General features: G+C 43.2%; 1 protein-coding gene across 4 annotated transcripts in view; it reads right to left on the bottom strand.

Annotated features, from left to right (window-relative positions):
* Positions 1-17,239, bottom strand: part of CREB5 (cAMP responsive element binding protein 5) — a 421,520-nt gene that overhangs the window by 237,870 nt on the left and 166,411 nt on the right. For all 4 annotated transcript variants that reach the window (XM_037737933.1, XM_037737934.1, XM_037737932.1 and 1 more), the window contains one exon: positions 15,821-15,993. In XM_037737933.1, coding sequence (XP_037593861.1) covers positions 15,821-15,993 — 173 coding nt within the window. The remainder of the gene's footprint in view (positions 1-15,820; positions 15,994-17,239) is intronic.

The raw sequence follows: 17,239 nt of genomic DNA, 5'->3' as shown, positions 1-17,239 counted from the left end.
AAAAAATAGTACGGGACTCAAGATAACACAGTGATTTGATGAGCCCTTGAGAAATAGAAAATCCAGGATCACTCCATCCAAAAAATGCAAAGTTCTAAAGACAGGAGAATTCAAACAAATAGGGAGGATACACAGACAAAAGGGCCCTTGGTTATTTGCTATGCTCAGTGGTAAATAAACTTCCCTGACTTGAAAATATTAAATTTTCAAATGTTCAAGTAATTGTTAACCTAGTTACAACCACACAGGTGTCTGCAGCCTGCACTCATCCTAACGCAGTGGAGCCTCAGACAGTGAACATGTCTACTTGCTTTTAACTCCGTCCCGTGCAGGCTCACTCTGGGTGGCCATCTCTTGCCCCCTCACGCCCCAAAACAATTCTGATGTTGGGGTTTTGGCTTTATTGGATTTCTTGGAGCATTCGGTTTCTTGGAACATATAAACTCAAGGACTTTGCCTTTAAATCACTTAGAGCCAGAGAAGGAGGCAGAGGATGCTTCAGAAAGAATTAGGAAAAGTGAACAGATCAAAAGAACAGTCCTGTCACATAAGCTACTTCCTTTTTCAAAAACATGTATTAGGAGTATAGCAGTTAAAACTCTCATCAGTCATGAAAATGAGCCCTAGCCCCCCGGCTGAGGGGCTGAAATGAATTAGGCCCCACCTAAAAGAAATCTCTTGGTGATTAAGCCCCAGTGCCTGAAGAAACACACAAACACACACATGGAGAAACAAGGCCCACCCTGGGCTCTCCTTCCTCAGGTTAAGTCTCTGGTGCCCTTTCCTTCGTGTCCACACAGGAAGCTGCTTCAGGGCTGCTAGAATGTCATTAGCTGCTACGAACTTCTAGAAGGCTGAGTTGAAAAGCTCCCATACCTCTCTGCAACGCTGATCTTCCATTCCTGGCAAATTATAGGGCAGACAGCTTAATCAACAGAAAGTGTGTGCTTCAGAATCCAGCAACTACTACTGAGCAGAGCATTCAAGGCTAAAGAAAAAACTCTCTCCCTTGTTTGCCTCAAAGGGGATGTTTATGGCAGTGTAGGTTTCCAGCCCAGGTAAAATGCATATCTATTAAGATCTTTCACAGAAGATATTCATGGTGGACCTGTTTGACCTAGGGCAGGCCTCTTCATCCCCTTTCTGTACAATTGGAGAACCGAGAACTGGGGGCATCTCACCAAACAGGTCCCAACAGCAGCATAGCTGTTCTCCAGAGAGTAGTCTCATGTTTATTCTTAGTTGGCTTTTTATCCTAATGTATTTATCACCCACATCTGCTATACTTCAATAAATCGAGACTCAGCCGGGCGCGGTGGCTCACGCATGTAATCCCAGCACTTTGGGAGGCCAAGGCAGGCAGATCACGAGGTTGGGAGGTTGAGGCCATCCTGGCTAACATGGTGAAAACCCATCTCTACTAAAAATAAAAAAAAATTAGCTGGGTGTTGTGTTGGGTGCCTGTAGTCCCACATACTCGGGAGGCTGAGGCAGGAGAATTGCTTGGACCCGGGAGGTGGAGGTTGCAGTAAGCCGAGATCATACCATTGCTCTCCAGCCTGGGCGATAGAATGAGATTTCATCTCAAAGAAAAAAAAAAAAAAAAAAAAGGGATAGAGTGATAGATTTTTTTTTTTTTTAATCACGATTCCATTGGCAAAGCAGATAGGTCCATAATTACATGGAGACACATGTATTTGTTTTCTAGGGCTGTAGTCACAAATTATCACAAACTAGGTGGTTTAAAAGCCACAGAAATGTATTTTTTTCATAGTTCTGGAGGTTAGACGTCTGAAATCAAGGTGTCAGCAGGAGGGGCTTTTTCACAGGGCTCTGAAGGAAAGCTGCTCCATGCCTGGCTCCTGACTTGTGGTGGATGGCAGTCCGTGGCATTCTTTGGCTTATAGCTCCATCCCTCCAATATTTTTGACTCTGCAAACGCATCACGCTCTCCCTGTGTGTCTCAGTCCCTGTGTCTCCACATGGCCTTATTATAAAGACAACAATCCTTATTTTTAGGACTCACCCAAATCCTCCATGATGTCGTCTTAACCTGACTGCAGACCCTATTTCCAAATCAGGTCCCATCCACAGGGGCCAGGGGCTAGGACTTCAACACATATTTCTGAGGGGACACAATTCAGCTCATGACAACACACATGCAATAATTAAAGAGGGCAGCAACGGGGACTTGCCAGTGAGATGAGGACACACTGAGCCTCTGAAGGAGGAAGAAGTAAAGGACTGTTCCAGGGGCCAGGCACTGAGAAGGAGGCCTCAGGAAGTCGTCATTACGTCCCATGAGGTTTTCCCAGAGGCAGAGTTCAGGCTTGACCGTGGTAGAGGTGAAATTGCAAAGAAAGAGGAAAAAATGATAGTGAAATCCTGGCGGACTAAACTGAAATGTAGAGTGGAGGTGTGCAGGTGGAGGGTGGAGGCTGAAGCACAGGCGCTCTGCCCATGAGTGCTGCCTCTTTGCTCCTCTTGGGGCTCAGTGCCGTGGGCACCTCCTTGCAATCACATGTGAGTGCACCCTACCCAAAAGGGTACACTGAAATGATACAACTTCCTTTGTTGTCGTTGTTCAACCCTTTCCTGAGAGATTAAAATGGACAGATCCCCATGAAGTCTCTATATTTCCCTTCTGATTATTTTCTTCCCTCATATCCAATTGCTAAAATTTCTTTCATGTTTTATTCTCCCCCCAGTCACTTCGGAAGCCACAGCTTGCCTCTCCAAGCTCATGCACTTCCCATGATGATGAGGGCATCACTGGTTCTCCTGGAAACTGATCTTCAAGATGGTACCTGCTTAATCATACCCAAGAATTCACTTTTCTTCTTGTTTGTGGTACGTAGAGAGAAAAGTATCTTCCAATTTTGTAGTTTTCAAACTACGTTCTTGCTGTAGAACCCTTTGTTCAAAGAAATGCTGATGCAGAAGCCCAACTAAGTTCACAAATGTGAAGCTGCTGTGGTAGAAAGCATACCTGGGAGATGGGGAGCCCTGCCCACCACGCCCTTCATCCTTGGCAGCCCCTGAGCAGGCTCTGTTGGGCCCAGGTTAGTGCATTCGAGGTGCCCATATTTTAATAGTTCATCTTTATGTTCTGGTACCTAGATTTCACATTACAATGTTCTGGGGTCTGCATGCTCTTTAAAAAAGTCAGTTACCTTGTTTTTCAAGGAAAAATCTCGTGCAACTGACAAAACAAGTTTCCCAAGAATTGCCATATGTCAGCCTGTGTTCTGCCCTCTTCTCCCTTGGGGTCTGCCATCTAACTTTCCTCCAGGCTCTGATGCTATCCAGTTCTGTTTGGATGCCCCTCTAAAACTCACCACACACCTAATTTCAGTACAATTAACAAAACTTTCAAGCTCTTTTCATTTCTTGACTGGAGATAAGGACTGAAAATTAAGTCAATTAGGAGAGAAGACAGTGTTTACTAGAAGAAAAATGAGACCCACCACCACAAAAACTGATGTAACAGTTAGACTTTGGAAAATTCCCAGCCTTCCAGAGAAATCCATCATGGAAATATGAAGGATCAAATGCTTTTCATGGAAACACCTTGAAAACAAGCACTTCCTATCATTAAGACTGAAAAGGAGCTGGTGCAACAGGGTCTTTAATGTAAAAGTTAACAATGGAACTTACTAAGAGCTGACACAAACAATATACTACTGTGACTTTATAAAAATGTGGTTCCCTGTGAAGGCTACCGTTGAGAATGAACAAATTAAAGTCCTGTCTTTATTAAGCTCCTGGCTGATGGAGGGCCATTTCCCTTGGCCTTTCTCTACCCCTAAATTCCAAGAACAAATGAAAAATGAAAAAGCAGCAACTCTACACCCCCATGAAATTTTACCTAAGGAAAGGCTTTAATACTACTGAGAAAGTGTTGGATTTCTGTTTCTTTATGGCACATTTTGTCATCTTTTATAAAAACCCAGACAGGAATGCTCCTTTGTAATATTTTCCCAGTAAACAGTTTTTCTATATATAATACCCAAGACCACAAATCCTCAGAAATCACTGCAGTGCAACTTTCATTTACTTCTTATTCGTACAGGGGCGTTCACCCAAAGAACCTTTTTTTGCAGAGGATAATAGCAAAATAAGTATCTTCCAATGCCTAGAATGGGAGAGGAGGTTCTTCTTGCTCATCCCATCCTGTCACCACATCTGTGACAAGGTGTGCACCAAGTCACCTGCATTCTTGACAGGTGGACAGGACATGATTACACAGACGTGGCGCCTCCCTTGATTCTAGCCAGGTCACCCAGGTCTTTCTTGCCCTGTCTAAGAATCACAGTTGGCTTTGCGATGCTTGACAGATTGTTTGGCTGCCTGTGGAGACGAAGCTGAAATTCACTCCACTGTGCTGGGCCTGACCGGGTAACTGGAAGCTGTTGGGTGTTTTCTTCTGATTCAGCCTTTTTTTAGGAAGCTCTTGAGGGGTCCGATTCAGCCACTTGAGCTACAGTCAGCCACTATGGGAGGAAGATGTAAAGGGGAGGAGAGACACACCCGCACTTGAGGGCAGGTGTGATTCTCTTTAAGCACCCACAGGCCTCTGCCTGTGACTGTGGTACAGGCCTTGGCAAGGAACCAACCAAGTCTGCGGGAAAAGTAACGTCTGGAAGAATGTCTTGTCATGTTCTTTACTCTTTAATGGCTTGGTGAGCCTTTCGCCAGGGACAGCTTCTATTGTGAACACTCCGCTGGTTAAAAACCCCTGGCCACACTTTCTCTGAGATCCCTAGAGAGGGCTGGAGGAATATTCTGGAACAGTTATTTCAAAATGATACAGCAAAGGAAAGAAGAAGAAATACAGAATCTGGAATCTGGGGTTTGTGTGCAAGAAAGCTAATCACAGTGGGAAAAAAATAAAGTTCAAGTTGTCACTGCCCTGCCTCCTAAATAGCCTTGCTGCTTTTTGGCTGGGGGTTTCTTCATTCTCCTGCACTTTGTCTCTCAGACTATTTTGAACCTAGCCTCTAGCAGAAGACCCATCCTGCCATTTATTTTTCTATTTTTAATTAGAGGAACACAGTGTCATGAAAAATATTAACTTTCATCTCCAGACTTGAGAAAAGATTAGAATTCAGACCTCAATCAAAAAAATCTTCCTAAGTGCCGGCACTCATTCACGCTGGTTTTGTATCTAATGCACTTTTCATTCAATCTGAAGCTCAATGGGTATGAAACCCAATGAAGTGAACCAAGAGAAGGACGTCGTCCAGGCATGTTGAAGCACTTGTGGGTGATGTTCAGGCCTTTGTGTTCTGTGGCTCCTGTGAGAAGCCTCTGTCTCAGGCAAGCTCCAAACTGCCAACTCAACCAAGCAAATAATAATTATTCCTAATGGCAATAATAATTATGGAATGCAGTGGCCCCAATATAACACTGGTTGTCTGTGGCTTCAGGTGAGGAAGCCAAAGTTTCACACACTCTTTCTACAAAAATCTCTTTCTGTGACACGCGCACATGCACACACACACACACACACACACACACACACACGCACGCACGCACACACTTGCCAAATGGGATTTCAACATACTCACTCCTCTGGTTCTCCAAAGTGCCTGACTACAGAGCTGTGTTAAGTAAGTAGCAGTTATCCACACAGTGTGTGCATATGGTGGGGGGATTGGAACATACCTAGTAATTGACACCACACATCCGATCACACGCACACCTCTCATTTTCCTTTTAGTTATAAGTCTTTAACTTTCTCTGATTCCAGACTTTTTCATCAGATTTTTGTTTGAATGTACCTGGTCTGTAAAATTCTTCAGTCACCTCTAACAATATGAAGTTTAGTTGGATTATTTTAAATTAATTCTTTCGCTGTTTTAGAAAGTCTGTAATTTGGAATATGCATCTATAGGTTGCATTTTGTTTAGTTTTGGCATTAAAAATATACATGGACTCAACATGGGGCTTTGGAAAGACTTTAGAATTAGACTGGTTTCACTGAGTTTGCAGGTTCATCCAATGGGTTTTCATTCCGTAACCCAAACAATACTGGAATGGAATCCACTTCTACTCCATTTACCTTTTCCTTAATCTACCACTGTACTGCCTATCTCTTTAAATATGCAATTTGAGCATGACTTTTAAGAGAAAATGAGATGAAGTGACATGCTAAGCAGAGATCCCTGAGTCTGTCAAATGCTTAGCCTCCTGCCCCTATAGATTCTAAGAATGTCGTTGCTCATCTGACAAGTGTCCCGTGGCTCGGTGATTTGGGGATGGGTATTTGCTCTTCCAGGTTTCAGTGATCATTATGATTATTCAGGCAGAAAATGTTCATGTGTTCCATAGACTAAAAATAATATACTGGAGGTCAGCTGTAAAGTGCTGTGTGTTTGGCTTGTGAATGACCATCACTGGACCAAGATATGATGGGTATGTGGTTATTCAGGAAGTCATTTCTAGCATTTCAAAGATGTCTGGGGCCATCTGTTCTCTGCAAAGGTCTGTGACCCTGCAAAAGCAAACCAAGCACATTCCATCATGTCACTACCCAATGCTCACAAGGGTCCTATCATTTTACAGACTTTACTGGCCTAATCATCAGCCAAAATGCACTTTGCCAAAGGGGGGAAAACTATAAAACTCCAAATTCCTTTAAATGTGTCTGGTACCATTAAGAATGTTTATTACTCTACAGGAACTTTTAGTTGATATTTGCCAAAAGCACAACATACCTGGCAAATGGATTACTAGACTGCCTGCTATATGCGAATGTATGTGTTTTGTAGAATTCTTCTGCGACAATCTACGTCAGCCAAGTAGTGTTGCTGCAGGGTGCGAGCCATGGTAAGGAAACACACTTGTTCCTAAGAGCTTGCTTCAAAATTATTGGAAATTTGAGCTAGGAGAAGGCATTTATTAGACAACCTAGTTTCATTCTTTCTTTTTATATATAAGATGGAAAAGTCAGTCCCCCAGCAAGGTAAAGAAGCCTGTTCAAACTCCAGATCTCATGCATGGTACAGTCAGAGCCACCAGCCTTGGCTTTCCATCCCTAGAGCAATGATGTCGCACTGCCTCATGAAATAGGATTCCATCTGTATATAGCAGAATCTTAATATCAAGGATTCCCTTTACATTCAAAATTGGAGACTAAATTGGATGTTTATGTGTTAGTCTCATTCAATCAAAATGCTAATGGTGTTTATATAATCTTTAAATCCCCATTAGAAAGGATATGAAAGACGATTATGGAGAAAATTTATTTGGTGTAATACAAATGAAAAATACATAGTAGAGAGCCTGTGGAATGAGCTATCTTTTGAATCTCAAAGTATCTGATTACATGAATATATCATACACACAAAGGGCACCAGAGGCTATCTCTAAATTTCTAGATTAACAATTCTCTTTTAATTCAGAATCCATCAAACAGTTTGGACAAGAGTTATTTACATTTGATGAGATATATAGTATTATAGATTATGAAAGCTCTAAATATCTGAAATGTCCACTGGGACACTGCCCTGTTACTTGGACATGCTCAAACTTCAAAAAAGCCAAGTGTGCTTCCAGTTCCTAAGTACCAGCTCTGAGTTACCAGGTTCAAGTCAAGTTTCTCCTAATACACTCAGTTTGCACAGGGCACTAATCATTTCCCCATGTCAATACTCTTTTTGGTATTCTTCAATAAACAGTTATACTCAGTCATGGGACTCTCTCTAAACACCGCAAGCCATGTGAACCTGCTAGGTTTTCATTCTTGCTTCTGGATTTGTGAACAGGAAATACTGAGCCAATCTTGATGTAGAAACTATAACATATACAGAAAAGAGCAGGTAATTTTTGCAGTTTGCATTATAGGAGACTATATACTCTCAATCCCAAATATTCACTTATATGGTGCCTTATCCAAGGCTTACGCAGAGGAAGACACCAACCAGTGATATGAGATAAAGCTTCGCTTCAGGTCTTCCACAAAATAATTCCCCAAATAATAATAATTCCAGCATATAAGGCAGTAGACTGCATTTTCCCATAGGACTGTGTCTGGCAAAATCATCATCCAGATCTCTTGCGTTGGACTTCTTTTACACTGTTTACTATTTTAGGTGTTTTTCTAGTCAAGCCTCCAAAACTAAGCCACTGTTAGCAACGTGAGAATAAAAGAAAAATTTCCTGGTAAGATTACTTCAAGGGAGAAAACTATACCTGGTCATGCACGTCGCACTGAGCACCTGAAGAAGTTACTTTACTCAGCAGTTTATAACTTTAAATTAGTTGTGAGATTATCAACATTTTATTGCTGAAAACAACTTTGAGAATGTTCTAGTGGTACCTCCCAGTTTACAGGTAAGAAAAGTTAAACTTGGGCAAATTAAGTTTCTTGGGAACTGTGGGATAGTGTGTGGAGTAGGTGGTCCGGATTCGAGTTCTGGCTCTGGCCATTGTCACTATGACCGGGGGCAGGTCACTTAACCTCTGAACCTTACTTTACTCAACTGCAAAGTGGTTGTACTAATTCCCAGGTAACAGAATTATGCATGTTAAACTAGTAGAGATGTGCCTTGTAACCAACACTTGAAAAAGAGAAGAGGTTTCTGTTATTTACCTAAGAGTTAAGCCTAGAAGTCAAGTCTCTCTAACTTCATATGTTAGGACCCCTAACTTGTACTGCCTTTTACTGCCTTCTCTTCCCAAAACCTCTTCTGTCCTCACTCTCTGGGATAGGTGAACCTATCTAGGAGGTCAGATAATCTAGAGCTTCTGCCAGACTTGGCTCCTGAAGGAAAACAAACCAAAAGAGAGAATAAATTTGAGACAGAAAGAAGCAGGGAATGAGAATTTTGGAGCTGAGACTGACTCAATTAATTGGCTAACCCCTTTATATGTAGGTGAGGGAAACCAGGCCTGGGGAAGCTGAGCGCTTGGCCAAGGCTGGAAGCCTTTTAAATGGCAGAGCCTGAATGTCTAAAATCCGTGACCTCTGAACCCATAACAATGCTTTTCCTTGACTCCACTCTGACCTGACATGGTTTTGCTCCGAGCAAGCTCTTGTCTGCCAGGCATATCTTTTCAATATGCTGCACAAAAGAACAAGTGTCTAGATTTACTCTAAGCACAGAAAGGATGATCCCAGGCTAGCTGCTGTAGAAACAGTCCCTTACTAGTGCCTGTCTTTTCCAAAAATAGAAGACAGGAAATGCACACCAAGACACTTAGAGAGAAACTTCAGGAACTCTGAGATTCTGCCAGGTTCTGTGTGGAAGCTCCAGAAATGAAGTCTTCCTCCAAGAGGAGCTCATGGGCAAAGTCACCTGTCCCCTCAGGAACTGCGACAAATCTGGAAGCTGAACTGCATCTGGGCAGGGAATAGAGGTCTCCCTGCAACGAAGAAGCCAAATATAGAGCAACCAAATGTTGGAGACAGGGCCGTTCACTTTTCTGGGATGCTTTGGTTTTCTTACGCATGAGGGGATGAAATGTTTGACACTGTAACCAGATAGACTGAGCAATGGCTAACTCCTGTGCATAGAGGATTCTCCTAGTCTCAGGCATGCTCATGGGTCTCCCACGGCACTGGTATTGCCAAGTTCAGGAGCATGGGAAAATGTGCTTTTGAGTCCCATAGACTCATATTCAAAACTCTGTTTATGTCACTGGCTGGGTGATTTTGGACAAGTTATTTTCTTTCTTGGAGCAATAATATTGGGATAAATAAGAGCCACCTCTCTGAGCTATTGAAACATTACAGGAAATAACATGCAAAGCTAGCTCAGTGCCTGGCACATAATAGATAGTGAATACATATTAGCTTCCTTCCTCTTCTTCTGTGTCAGTATCAAGGTCCTTTCTAACAAAGGGCTTGAGCCATCACGGGGTTACCTCTGATTTTCTCTCCCAAGAAGAGTGGCCTTGCTGTGTTCCAGATGGGAAGCTGAGACAACACTAGGACACAATGCTTGCCTGAGGACTCACAGGCAAGAACCAGATTGGGAGATGAGAGCTGGGGTATTTTTCTGCCCCTTGGAATACCCAGCCATGTGCTCCCATGTTCTGGCTTTACCCCCTTCATCTGACCACAATACCATGTGGTGTTACAACTTTTGAATGTTAAGAAACATTATATTTCCTCAAGTATCAGTACTTAATGTTTCGTTCCACACATAAAACCCTGTGAGTGGAAGGCGGCTGGCCCCCTTGTCAGAGGTAATTTCTCAAGGCTCGGCATGGGATTTAACGGGAGCCATATGGTTAAGTCTGTCAACCCTCCCAGAAAGCATCCCCCGGAAGGGCCCTCGTAAATGTTCTTGGGGCTGTGAAAGATCCAGCAACTTTCCAATAATAAAGCTATGTTCATAGCTGTGATATTCAGCAAAACACAAAGCAGGAAATAATGGCTTCTGGTCTGCATTACTCAAAGGGGCTTCAAGTTGTCCTGGCTAAGGGCTGAGAACTAGTGACAAGCCGGGGACCTGCTGCCCTGCTGCCTCCAACAGGAAGGAGGCTGGCCTGAATGTCCCCCGCATGAGCCCATGGTAGATGGTGACAGTCTTACTCATGTTCCGTTTCATTCAAGGAGCTTTAGAAAATGCTTAAAAATGGATTCATACACGTATGCGTTGACAGGGCAAACACATTCGTAACCTGTAAGCTGCTTTGTTATTTAGGTCTTCTTTAAACCATGACCTTTGGCGATGTTATCATTTACCAACTCTACTGTTCTTTCTCCCACCCCCTGCAACAATGACAGAAACCCCTCAAATCTATTAACATTCCCATCTCGACGGAACACTGGGCAGGATTGTTAACTCATAGCAAAGGCACATGACTCTCCCCAATAGAAAAGGCAAGGTTGTTTCTGCCACCAACAAGTTTTGAGATGTAATCAGCTTTTCTTTTCATTGTCATTTTTCTTTGGTTGCTTGTTTTCCTTGGTTATATCCATTGAACTACATCTAATATTCTGCATGACACATAGTGCCTGGGATTGCAAAGACAAAAGGGATCAAAGGGCATGGAAAAGGTGAGAGGAGGTACAATTTATGGTGAGTCTTGGCACCTTTTTATCTTTACATAAAACAAGATTTCTTCTATGATATTTTATATACATTTCTTGCTAAGTTTTACATCTCTATTGCCTAGCTACAGCCCTATGCAAATAGGGTTTATAACCAAACGCGGAAGCTACACCTCATGTGGAGCTGTATGTTCCAAGATTAAAATTGGTGTAAAATTAGGGAGAGTATTTTTTATATAAATGTCTTCATATATGCATTCTGCCGAACATATTCCCAAGTTTCCTGATACAGCTGGCCAATCCATTCTCTTAACCAGAATGCTCCCCATTTGTATATCCTGATGTTAGATATTTGGCCAGCGCCTACAAAGAAGTAAAGGGTAAGAAAAAAGTGTGCAGAATAGTTTGGCAGTGTCTCCCATAACCTGTCAGGACTCTGTACTCATATCCATTGTAGAACTCCAAATTCCATATTATCTTCATTGCTCTCCTGAAGAATTACTGAGTGTCAATTATCTCCTATCACTTATCCCATAAGGAAGAATTGACTTAGTTAAGAAAGCTGGGATCTATTAAGATTATAGCCACCTACTCAACTGATTATTGACTCCTACAAAAATGTCTTAGAGGATAAGAAACTGAGAGACACACAGAGCGAGTGAACTTCCAAAAGCGCTACCTACTCATCCACCATTTTCCCATGCTTTGCTGACTTGATCCTGAATTAATGAGCCTGTTACATGATAGCTAATAAAATGACTAGAGGAGAGATACGGTTTGGATTCGGCCACATATTTGGTTCAAGGCAGAATCGATTTTATCTCTATTTAACACATGCTTGTTTTCTGTCTCACTTGTCTTCCCCACAGCTCCCTCTTTTTTCCATCTGGGAAACTTATCTCTGAAAATGCTACCATCCATCAGCCAAAGACACTCTTCCCGACAGAGCGTCTGCCCATTTGACTAAGCACAAGTAGTCACTAGTTTGGGGATGCCTCCCACTCTCCCTATAGCTCTGGGTTTTCTAGCCTGCTCAACCACACAAGAGCAATTTGAGATATTTATATTTACCTCTGGTTTCTATTGAGGTAATGGCACTACTTTCACAGAACTGGGCATCGGGTATGGTACGGGTCGCTATGCTGTGGAATGGAAGTTGCACATGTTGTTTGTCTAATGTTCCTTTGAACATTACTGCTTTGGATTTTTGCATTTGCACTAATTTTGGACTGGTTTGGCTCTGTGCCTGTTCCAAAAGCATGAAAATCAAATGCTTACAGGGATGCCTACCCTTTGTCCCCAAATCCCCGTGATAACTGGCACCACTCCCATTTTCAAGTCGATAGTTCTCTCAATACCTTCAAGCCTCGAAGCTTAAATTTTGCAGTGCGAGAAGAGGGAGGCAGAGATCGAGAACATGGGACTGTCTGCCAAGCACTGCTAGAAGGGAAGGGAAGAGGGGGAGCAGGAGCCAGGCGGGCCCCTCTCCCACAAAGTCTCAGCCGTGAACACACCCGCTGGCTGTAGCACAAGAGCGCTGTGCGTGGGCACAGGTGGGTCCCAGCCTTTCTGGCTGGATGCAGCTTAAGCGCTGAGCCTGAATGAAGACTTTCATTGCTGTTTGCTGTTTTTGTTGGCCAGTAGCCATGGCAAACATTTGCAGGTGGCTTGGCCAGATTTTGACACTTAAATATTTGAGGTTGTGATAAAAATCAGAATATTACTACAATATGGTTCTGTGCAGCCTCAAAAAAAAAAAAGTAGAAAAAAAAAGAAAAAAAGCTATCTGCAATTTCAAATGCTCATTTAAAGACACAGTCTCCAGAGGGAACTCATGTTTTCAAATAAGTACTCATTTCCTCTTTCCTGAGAGAAATAAAAGAGTCAACCATCCCCAAATGTACCACCTAGAGTTCCATACTGAATCTACTGGTGAGATGGGTTGGGTTATTTCTTGCTGAGTCTCCAGAATCATCCGGGCAAAGTTTTTGGATGGAGAAAAATGGAAATGACAAGATGTGTGGGTTTGAATCAACAGGGCAAACACACCAGGGAGGAATCTCAAGAAAAGAAATCGCCTCCATCAGGCCTGGCAATGAGATAGTGTCCTAAAAGTGACAATTATCTCCTAGGACACACCAGGAGTGACGCACAACACCCCAGGCTGGAGAACAAAGGGGAAGATGGAGTATGTCCAAAAGGCATCTATTTTAGAGAAACACCCACCTCCATCCAGGCATGGTGACACAGCCTACAAATGTAACCCAAATGTACAGTCCTGGGCCAGCTGGGTAAATTATTGACATAGTCGCACTCATCTTAAACTTTAGGGCTAGCCCTTAAAAGATTGTTTCATAAAGACCAGCTTTGTGCTAACAATGGCTGAATACTAAGGGCCTCCAAAAGGGTAGTTGGTAGGGGGATGCTGGGGGGAGGCAGGCAGGAGAACTCCAGGGGGGAAGGAATGCTGTAAAACTGCTAGTAAACTCTAGCACATTTTATGTTTTTTCCCCTTGAAAGAAAAATAAAATAATTATAATTAGCTGGCCTCACTGTGAATTGTCTGCTGAAAGCCAAGCCACTTGAGAGAAATCCCTGGAGATTTAGATGCTGTCTTTAATGAATCCACCCCACCCTCTTAGCATACTATGGGTTCTTGATTTAGATAATGGCAACATTTGCTCTCAAGGTCATTTGAGAAGAAAGGAAATCTTTAGCAGAGACGCTTGCCAACCTAGCATTGGCTTCTTTCAACAAAGTCAAGCATTCGAAGGACCAAGTTAATGTTCTGTTTCTTGAACAGAAAACCAAGCGCACCCACGGCAAACTCACAAGGTGGTCATTACTCATAACTCTCGTTTCTTAAGGTGGGTCTTTATGTGTCACAGCCCATGCTGGTAAGTTGAAAATGTGAGACAAGGTGCCCCTTCTGGAGCATCCTAGGGAGGAATAAGTGTTATTCCCTATAAGGAATAAGGAATAAGGAATAACATACGCCAGTGTTCCCTGAGGGTCTGGAATTCTTTTTTTTTTTTTTTTTTTTTTTTTGAGATGGAGTCTCGATCTGTCGCCAGGCTGGAATGCAGTGTCTCGATCTCAGCTCTCTGCAACCTCCGTCTCCTAGGTTTAAGCCGTTCTGCCTCAGCCTCAGGAGTAGCTGGGATTACAGGCACTTGCCACCACACCTGGCTAACTTTTGTATCTTTAGTAGAGATGGAGTTTCACCACATTGGCCAGGATGGTCTTGATCTCCTGACCTCGCGATCCACCCACCTTGACCTCCCAAAGTGCTGGGACTACAGGCATGAGCCACCGTATCCGGTCCAAGGATCTGGAATTCTTCTAACACCAAAAAACAAGAGGGGAAAGACATACTGACAAATTGTGGAGCAGCGTCTAATTTTTTAATGACCACATCCGATATTCGACTGAAAATTCAAACTGAATGCTGATGCACATGTCAAACACAGCAAGCGCCCCTTCTCACTTTAAAAAGAGAATTCTGGGAGCACAGAGCAGCCAGCTCTCTGCAGCCAGCAAGAGAACCTTATCACAGTTTTTTAGCTTAAAGTTATTACCTTTTCTTCCTAAGAACCCACGTGCTCTTAAATCTTTTATTTCATCTTTACTCTCGTGAGGTTGGAAAGAACAGTCACCATCCTCATTCTGGGGATGAGGAAGCTGGGCCAAAGTCTGTGTTTCTGAGAAGCTCCCTGGAAATGCCCCCACTGCGGATCCTCAGACCACACTCGCCATAGCGAGGGGCTAGAGCTAACGCAGGACACCCAGAAGTGAGAGCTCTTTCCATCACATGGCATGGGGCGTCGGGTTCAATAACAGGATCTTTCTACCAACTTTTCCTCATGCCTCAGTGGTGTCTACTTGCATAAATGAGAGGGAGGGGCTTTTTTTTTGCTTTGTCTACTCCAGGAATCAGTACAGACCAACATAGAGAAGGGGAGGGCTGATAAGGAGGTAGCAATGAGAAGGAGGAGCAGTAAAGAATGAGCAGAGGGCGGGACGACTGTGGAAATATGGTAGTCCCCATTATCCATAGTTTTGCTTTCTGCAATTTCAGTTAACCGTGGTCCAAAAATATTAAAAGGAAAATTCCAGAAATAAACAATTCACAAGTTTTAAGTTGCTCACCATTCTGAGTAGCATGATGAAACTTCATGCGTCCCAAGCCATCCCCTCAGGATGTGAATCATCCCCCTGTCCACCGTGTCCACGCTGTAGACACACCCCACCCAGCAGTCACTTAATAGCTATCTCAGTTATCAGACGGAAAAAGCATATTATACGCAGGGTTTGGTGCTATCCGCACTTTCAAGTATCCACTGGGCAGCTTTTATCTCTCATACACAAGGAGGGGTTGCTGTACACAGGAGACACAGCAGATGAGTGTGGCAGCTCCCAGGAAGGGAAGGGCACACTTGCTGGAGACAAGGCTGAGCTGGTAGAGCATTCCCTCCACCACGTCAAGCATTTGTTTGGCGCACTATACTCTGGTCTCCATAACAACCACGGGTTTTCCCACAGTCATCTTAAAGTTCACAAATCTTGTCCAAAGAAATGATGACACAGAATGATTTGCTCCTTACCCCACCCCTACCACCGAAAGTCCAGGGTCAAAACAGTTTCTACCAAGCGGAGACACCTCCCTTCTCCCATCAAGAACATGACTCTGCGCTCTAGCCAATATCACACCAGCCAAAAAACCAACCAATCTGGGCACCAGAAACCAGAAGAAAGTCCAGAAACATTTCCTGAGCTCCAGCCAGGACCCAGGGGCAGCCGAGGAGGGCTCCTTACCCGATCTGGCGGTTGGTGGAAGGTGCCTGAGTGATGACAGAGCTGGACTGGGGCGACGGCATGGCTTGCTGAATCACAACGCTGGTGTCGTGGTTGGGCAGCCGAGCGCTGCTAAGCTGGTGAGTTCCGGGCCCCGTCATGGCCCCACCAACTGCATTATGCATCGAGATATTCTGCCCAGAGAAGACACAGGGGAAAGGTCAGGAGGCGTCAATGTTTTTATTCTACTCTCAAGCTCTCAAAGGCCAAAACTGAGAATCTGGTCGTGTCAACTATGGAGAGAGTTATGGCTTCCGGCAAGCCATGGGCCCATTCATCTTGTTATAACGTACAGCTACAAAGAGATGAAAAATAACTACTCACCCTTAGCGTAAAGCACGTGAGAAAATGCCTTAAAGTTTCCTTATCACTCTGCTGCCACCCTGATGTGGGGTTTGCATCAGAGATGTTTAGTGCCTGCCTTCTCTGACTTGGAGGATCAACACCAGATTTGAAAATGATTTTTGTGGTAAGAGCATAATACTGTGATTTCATGAATAGTCATTCTGCATCTTGCTTTGCATGACAAGCACACTGTTTTTCTTTTTTTTTTTTTTTTAATTTGTACTCCTATAAGAGTGGCCAATCATATGTATTTTTTAAGAAAATGACTACCATTTCAAATCATAATCTCAGGACTCAGGACACAAGCTCAACAATCTGTGGAATGAGGATGGATGACGGGAATACATGACAAGGTGTCTGAGATCCAATGATCAGAGCAAGAGTTGACGCTTTCTGCTGCATTTTCATAAAATCCATCTCTCACAGTGCATGGAGTAATGGAAACACAGAACAATAATCAAGAGCCTAGTTACTTGTTCCCTGTCTTTTCCTCTGGAACATAGGATGTTTGTATTCGCAACTCTACCCTGTGGTGCCCGGACCATTGTAGACTCAGAAGATGTATATCAATAGCATTAATAAACCAGTGAAAGAACAAATGAAATGCCTGAGTCACTTACAGGGCCTAATATCATGTATTTATTTCCGATTACTTCAAATGAAGGCTTGTTTTAAATTCAAAAGTAAGTAAAATATGTAAGATAAAGCTGGTTTAAAAGATAGCTTTTCATATAAAAGAAAGTTACTGGGACAATCAGAGAAAATTCACACTGAGCAGAGAGGGCTGATCAACACATTGGGACTGAAAGGCGAGAAAGAAATTTAGAACCCAGTAAAGAAAGAGAAAGTGGCATACTGTTTACGTCTGTAATGCCAGCACTTTGAGAGGCTGAGATGGGAGGATGGCTTGAAAACAGGAGTTCAAGGCTGCAGTAAGCCAGGATCACACCTGTAACACTCCACATTCCAGCCTGAGGGACAGAGTAAGAATCTGTCTCTGAAAAAGAAAGAAAAAAGAAAAAAAAGAAAAGGAAA

This window comes from Cebus imitator, unplaced genomic scaffold (genome assembly GCF_001604975.1).
Source record: "Cebus imitator isolate Cc_AM_T3 unplaced genomic scaffold, Cebus_imitator-1.0 Scaffold45, whole genome shotgun sequence".
Classification (NCBI taxonomy): domain Eukaryota; kingdom Metazoa; phylum Chordata; class Mammalia; order Primates; family Cebidae; genus Cebus; species Cebus imitator.
This window is presented reverse-complemented; position numbering and strand designations above follow the sequence as displayed.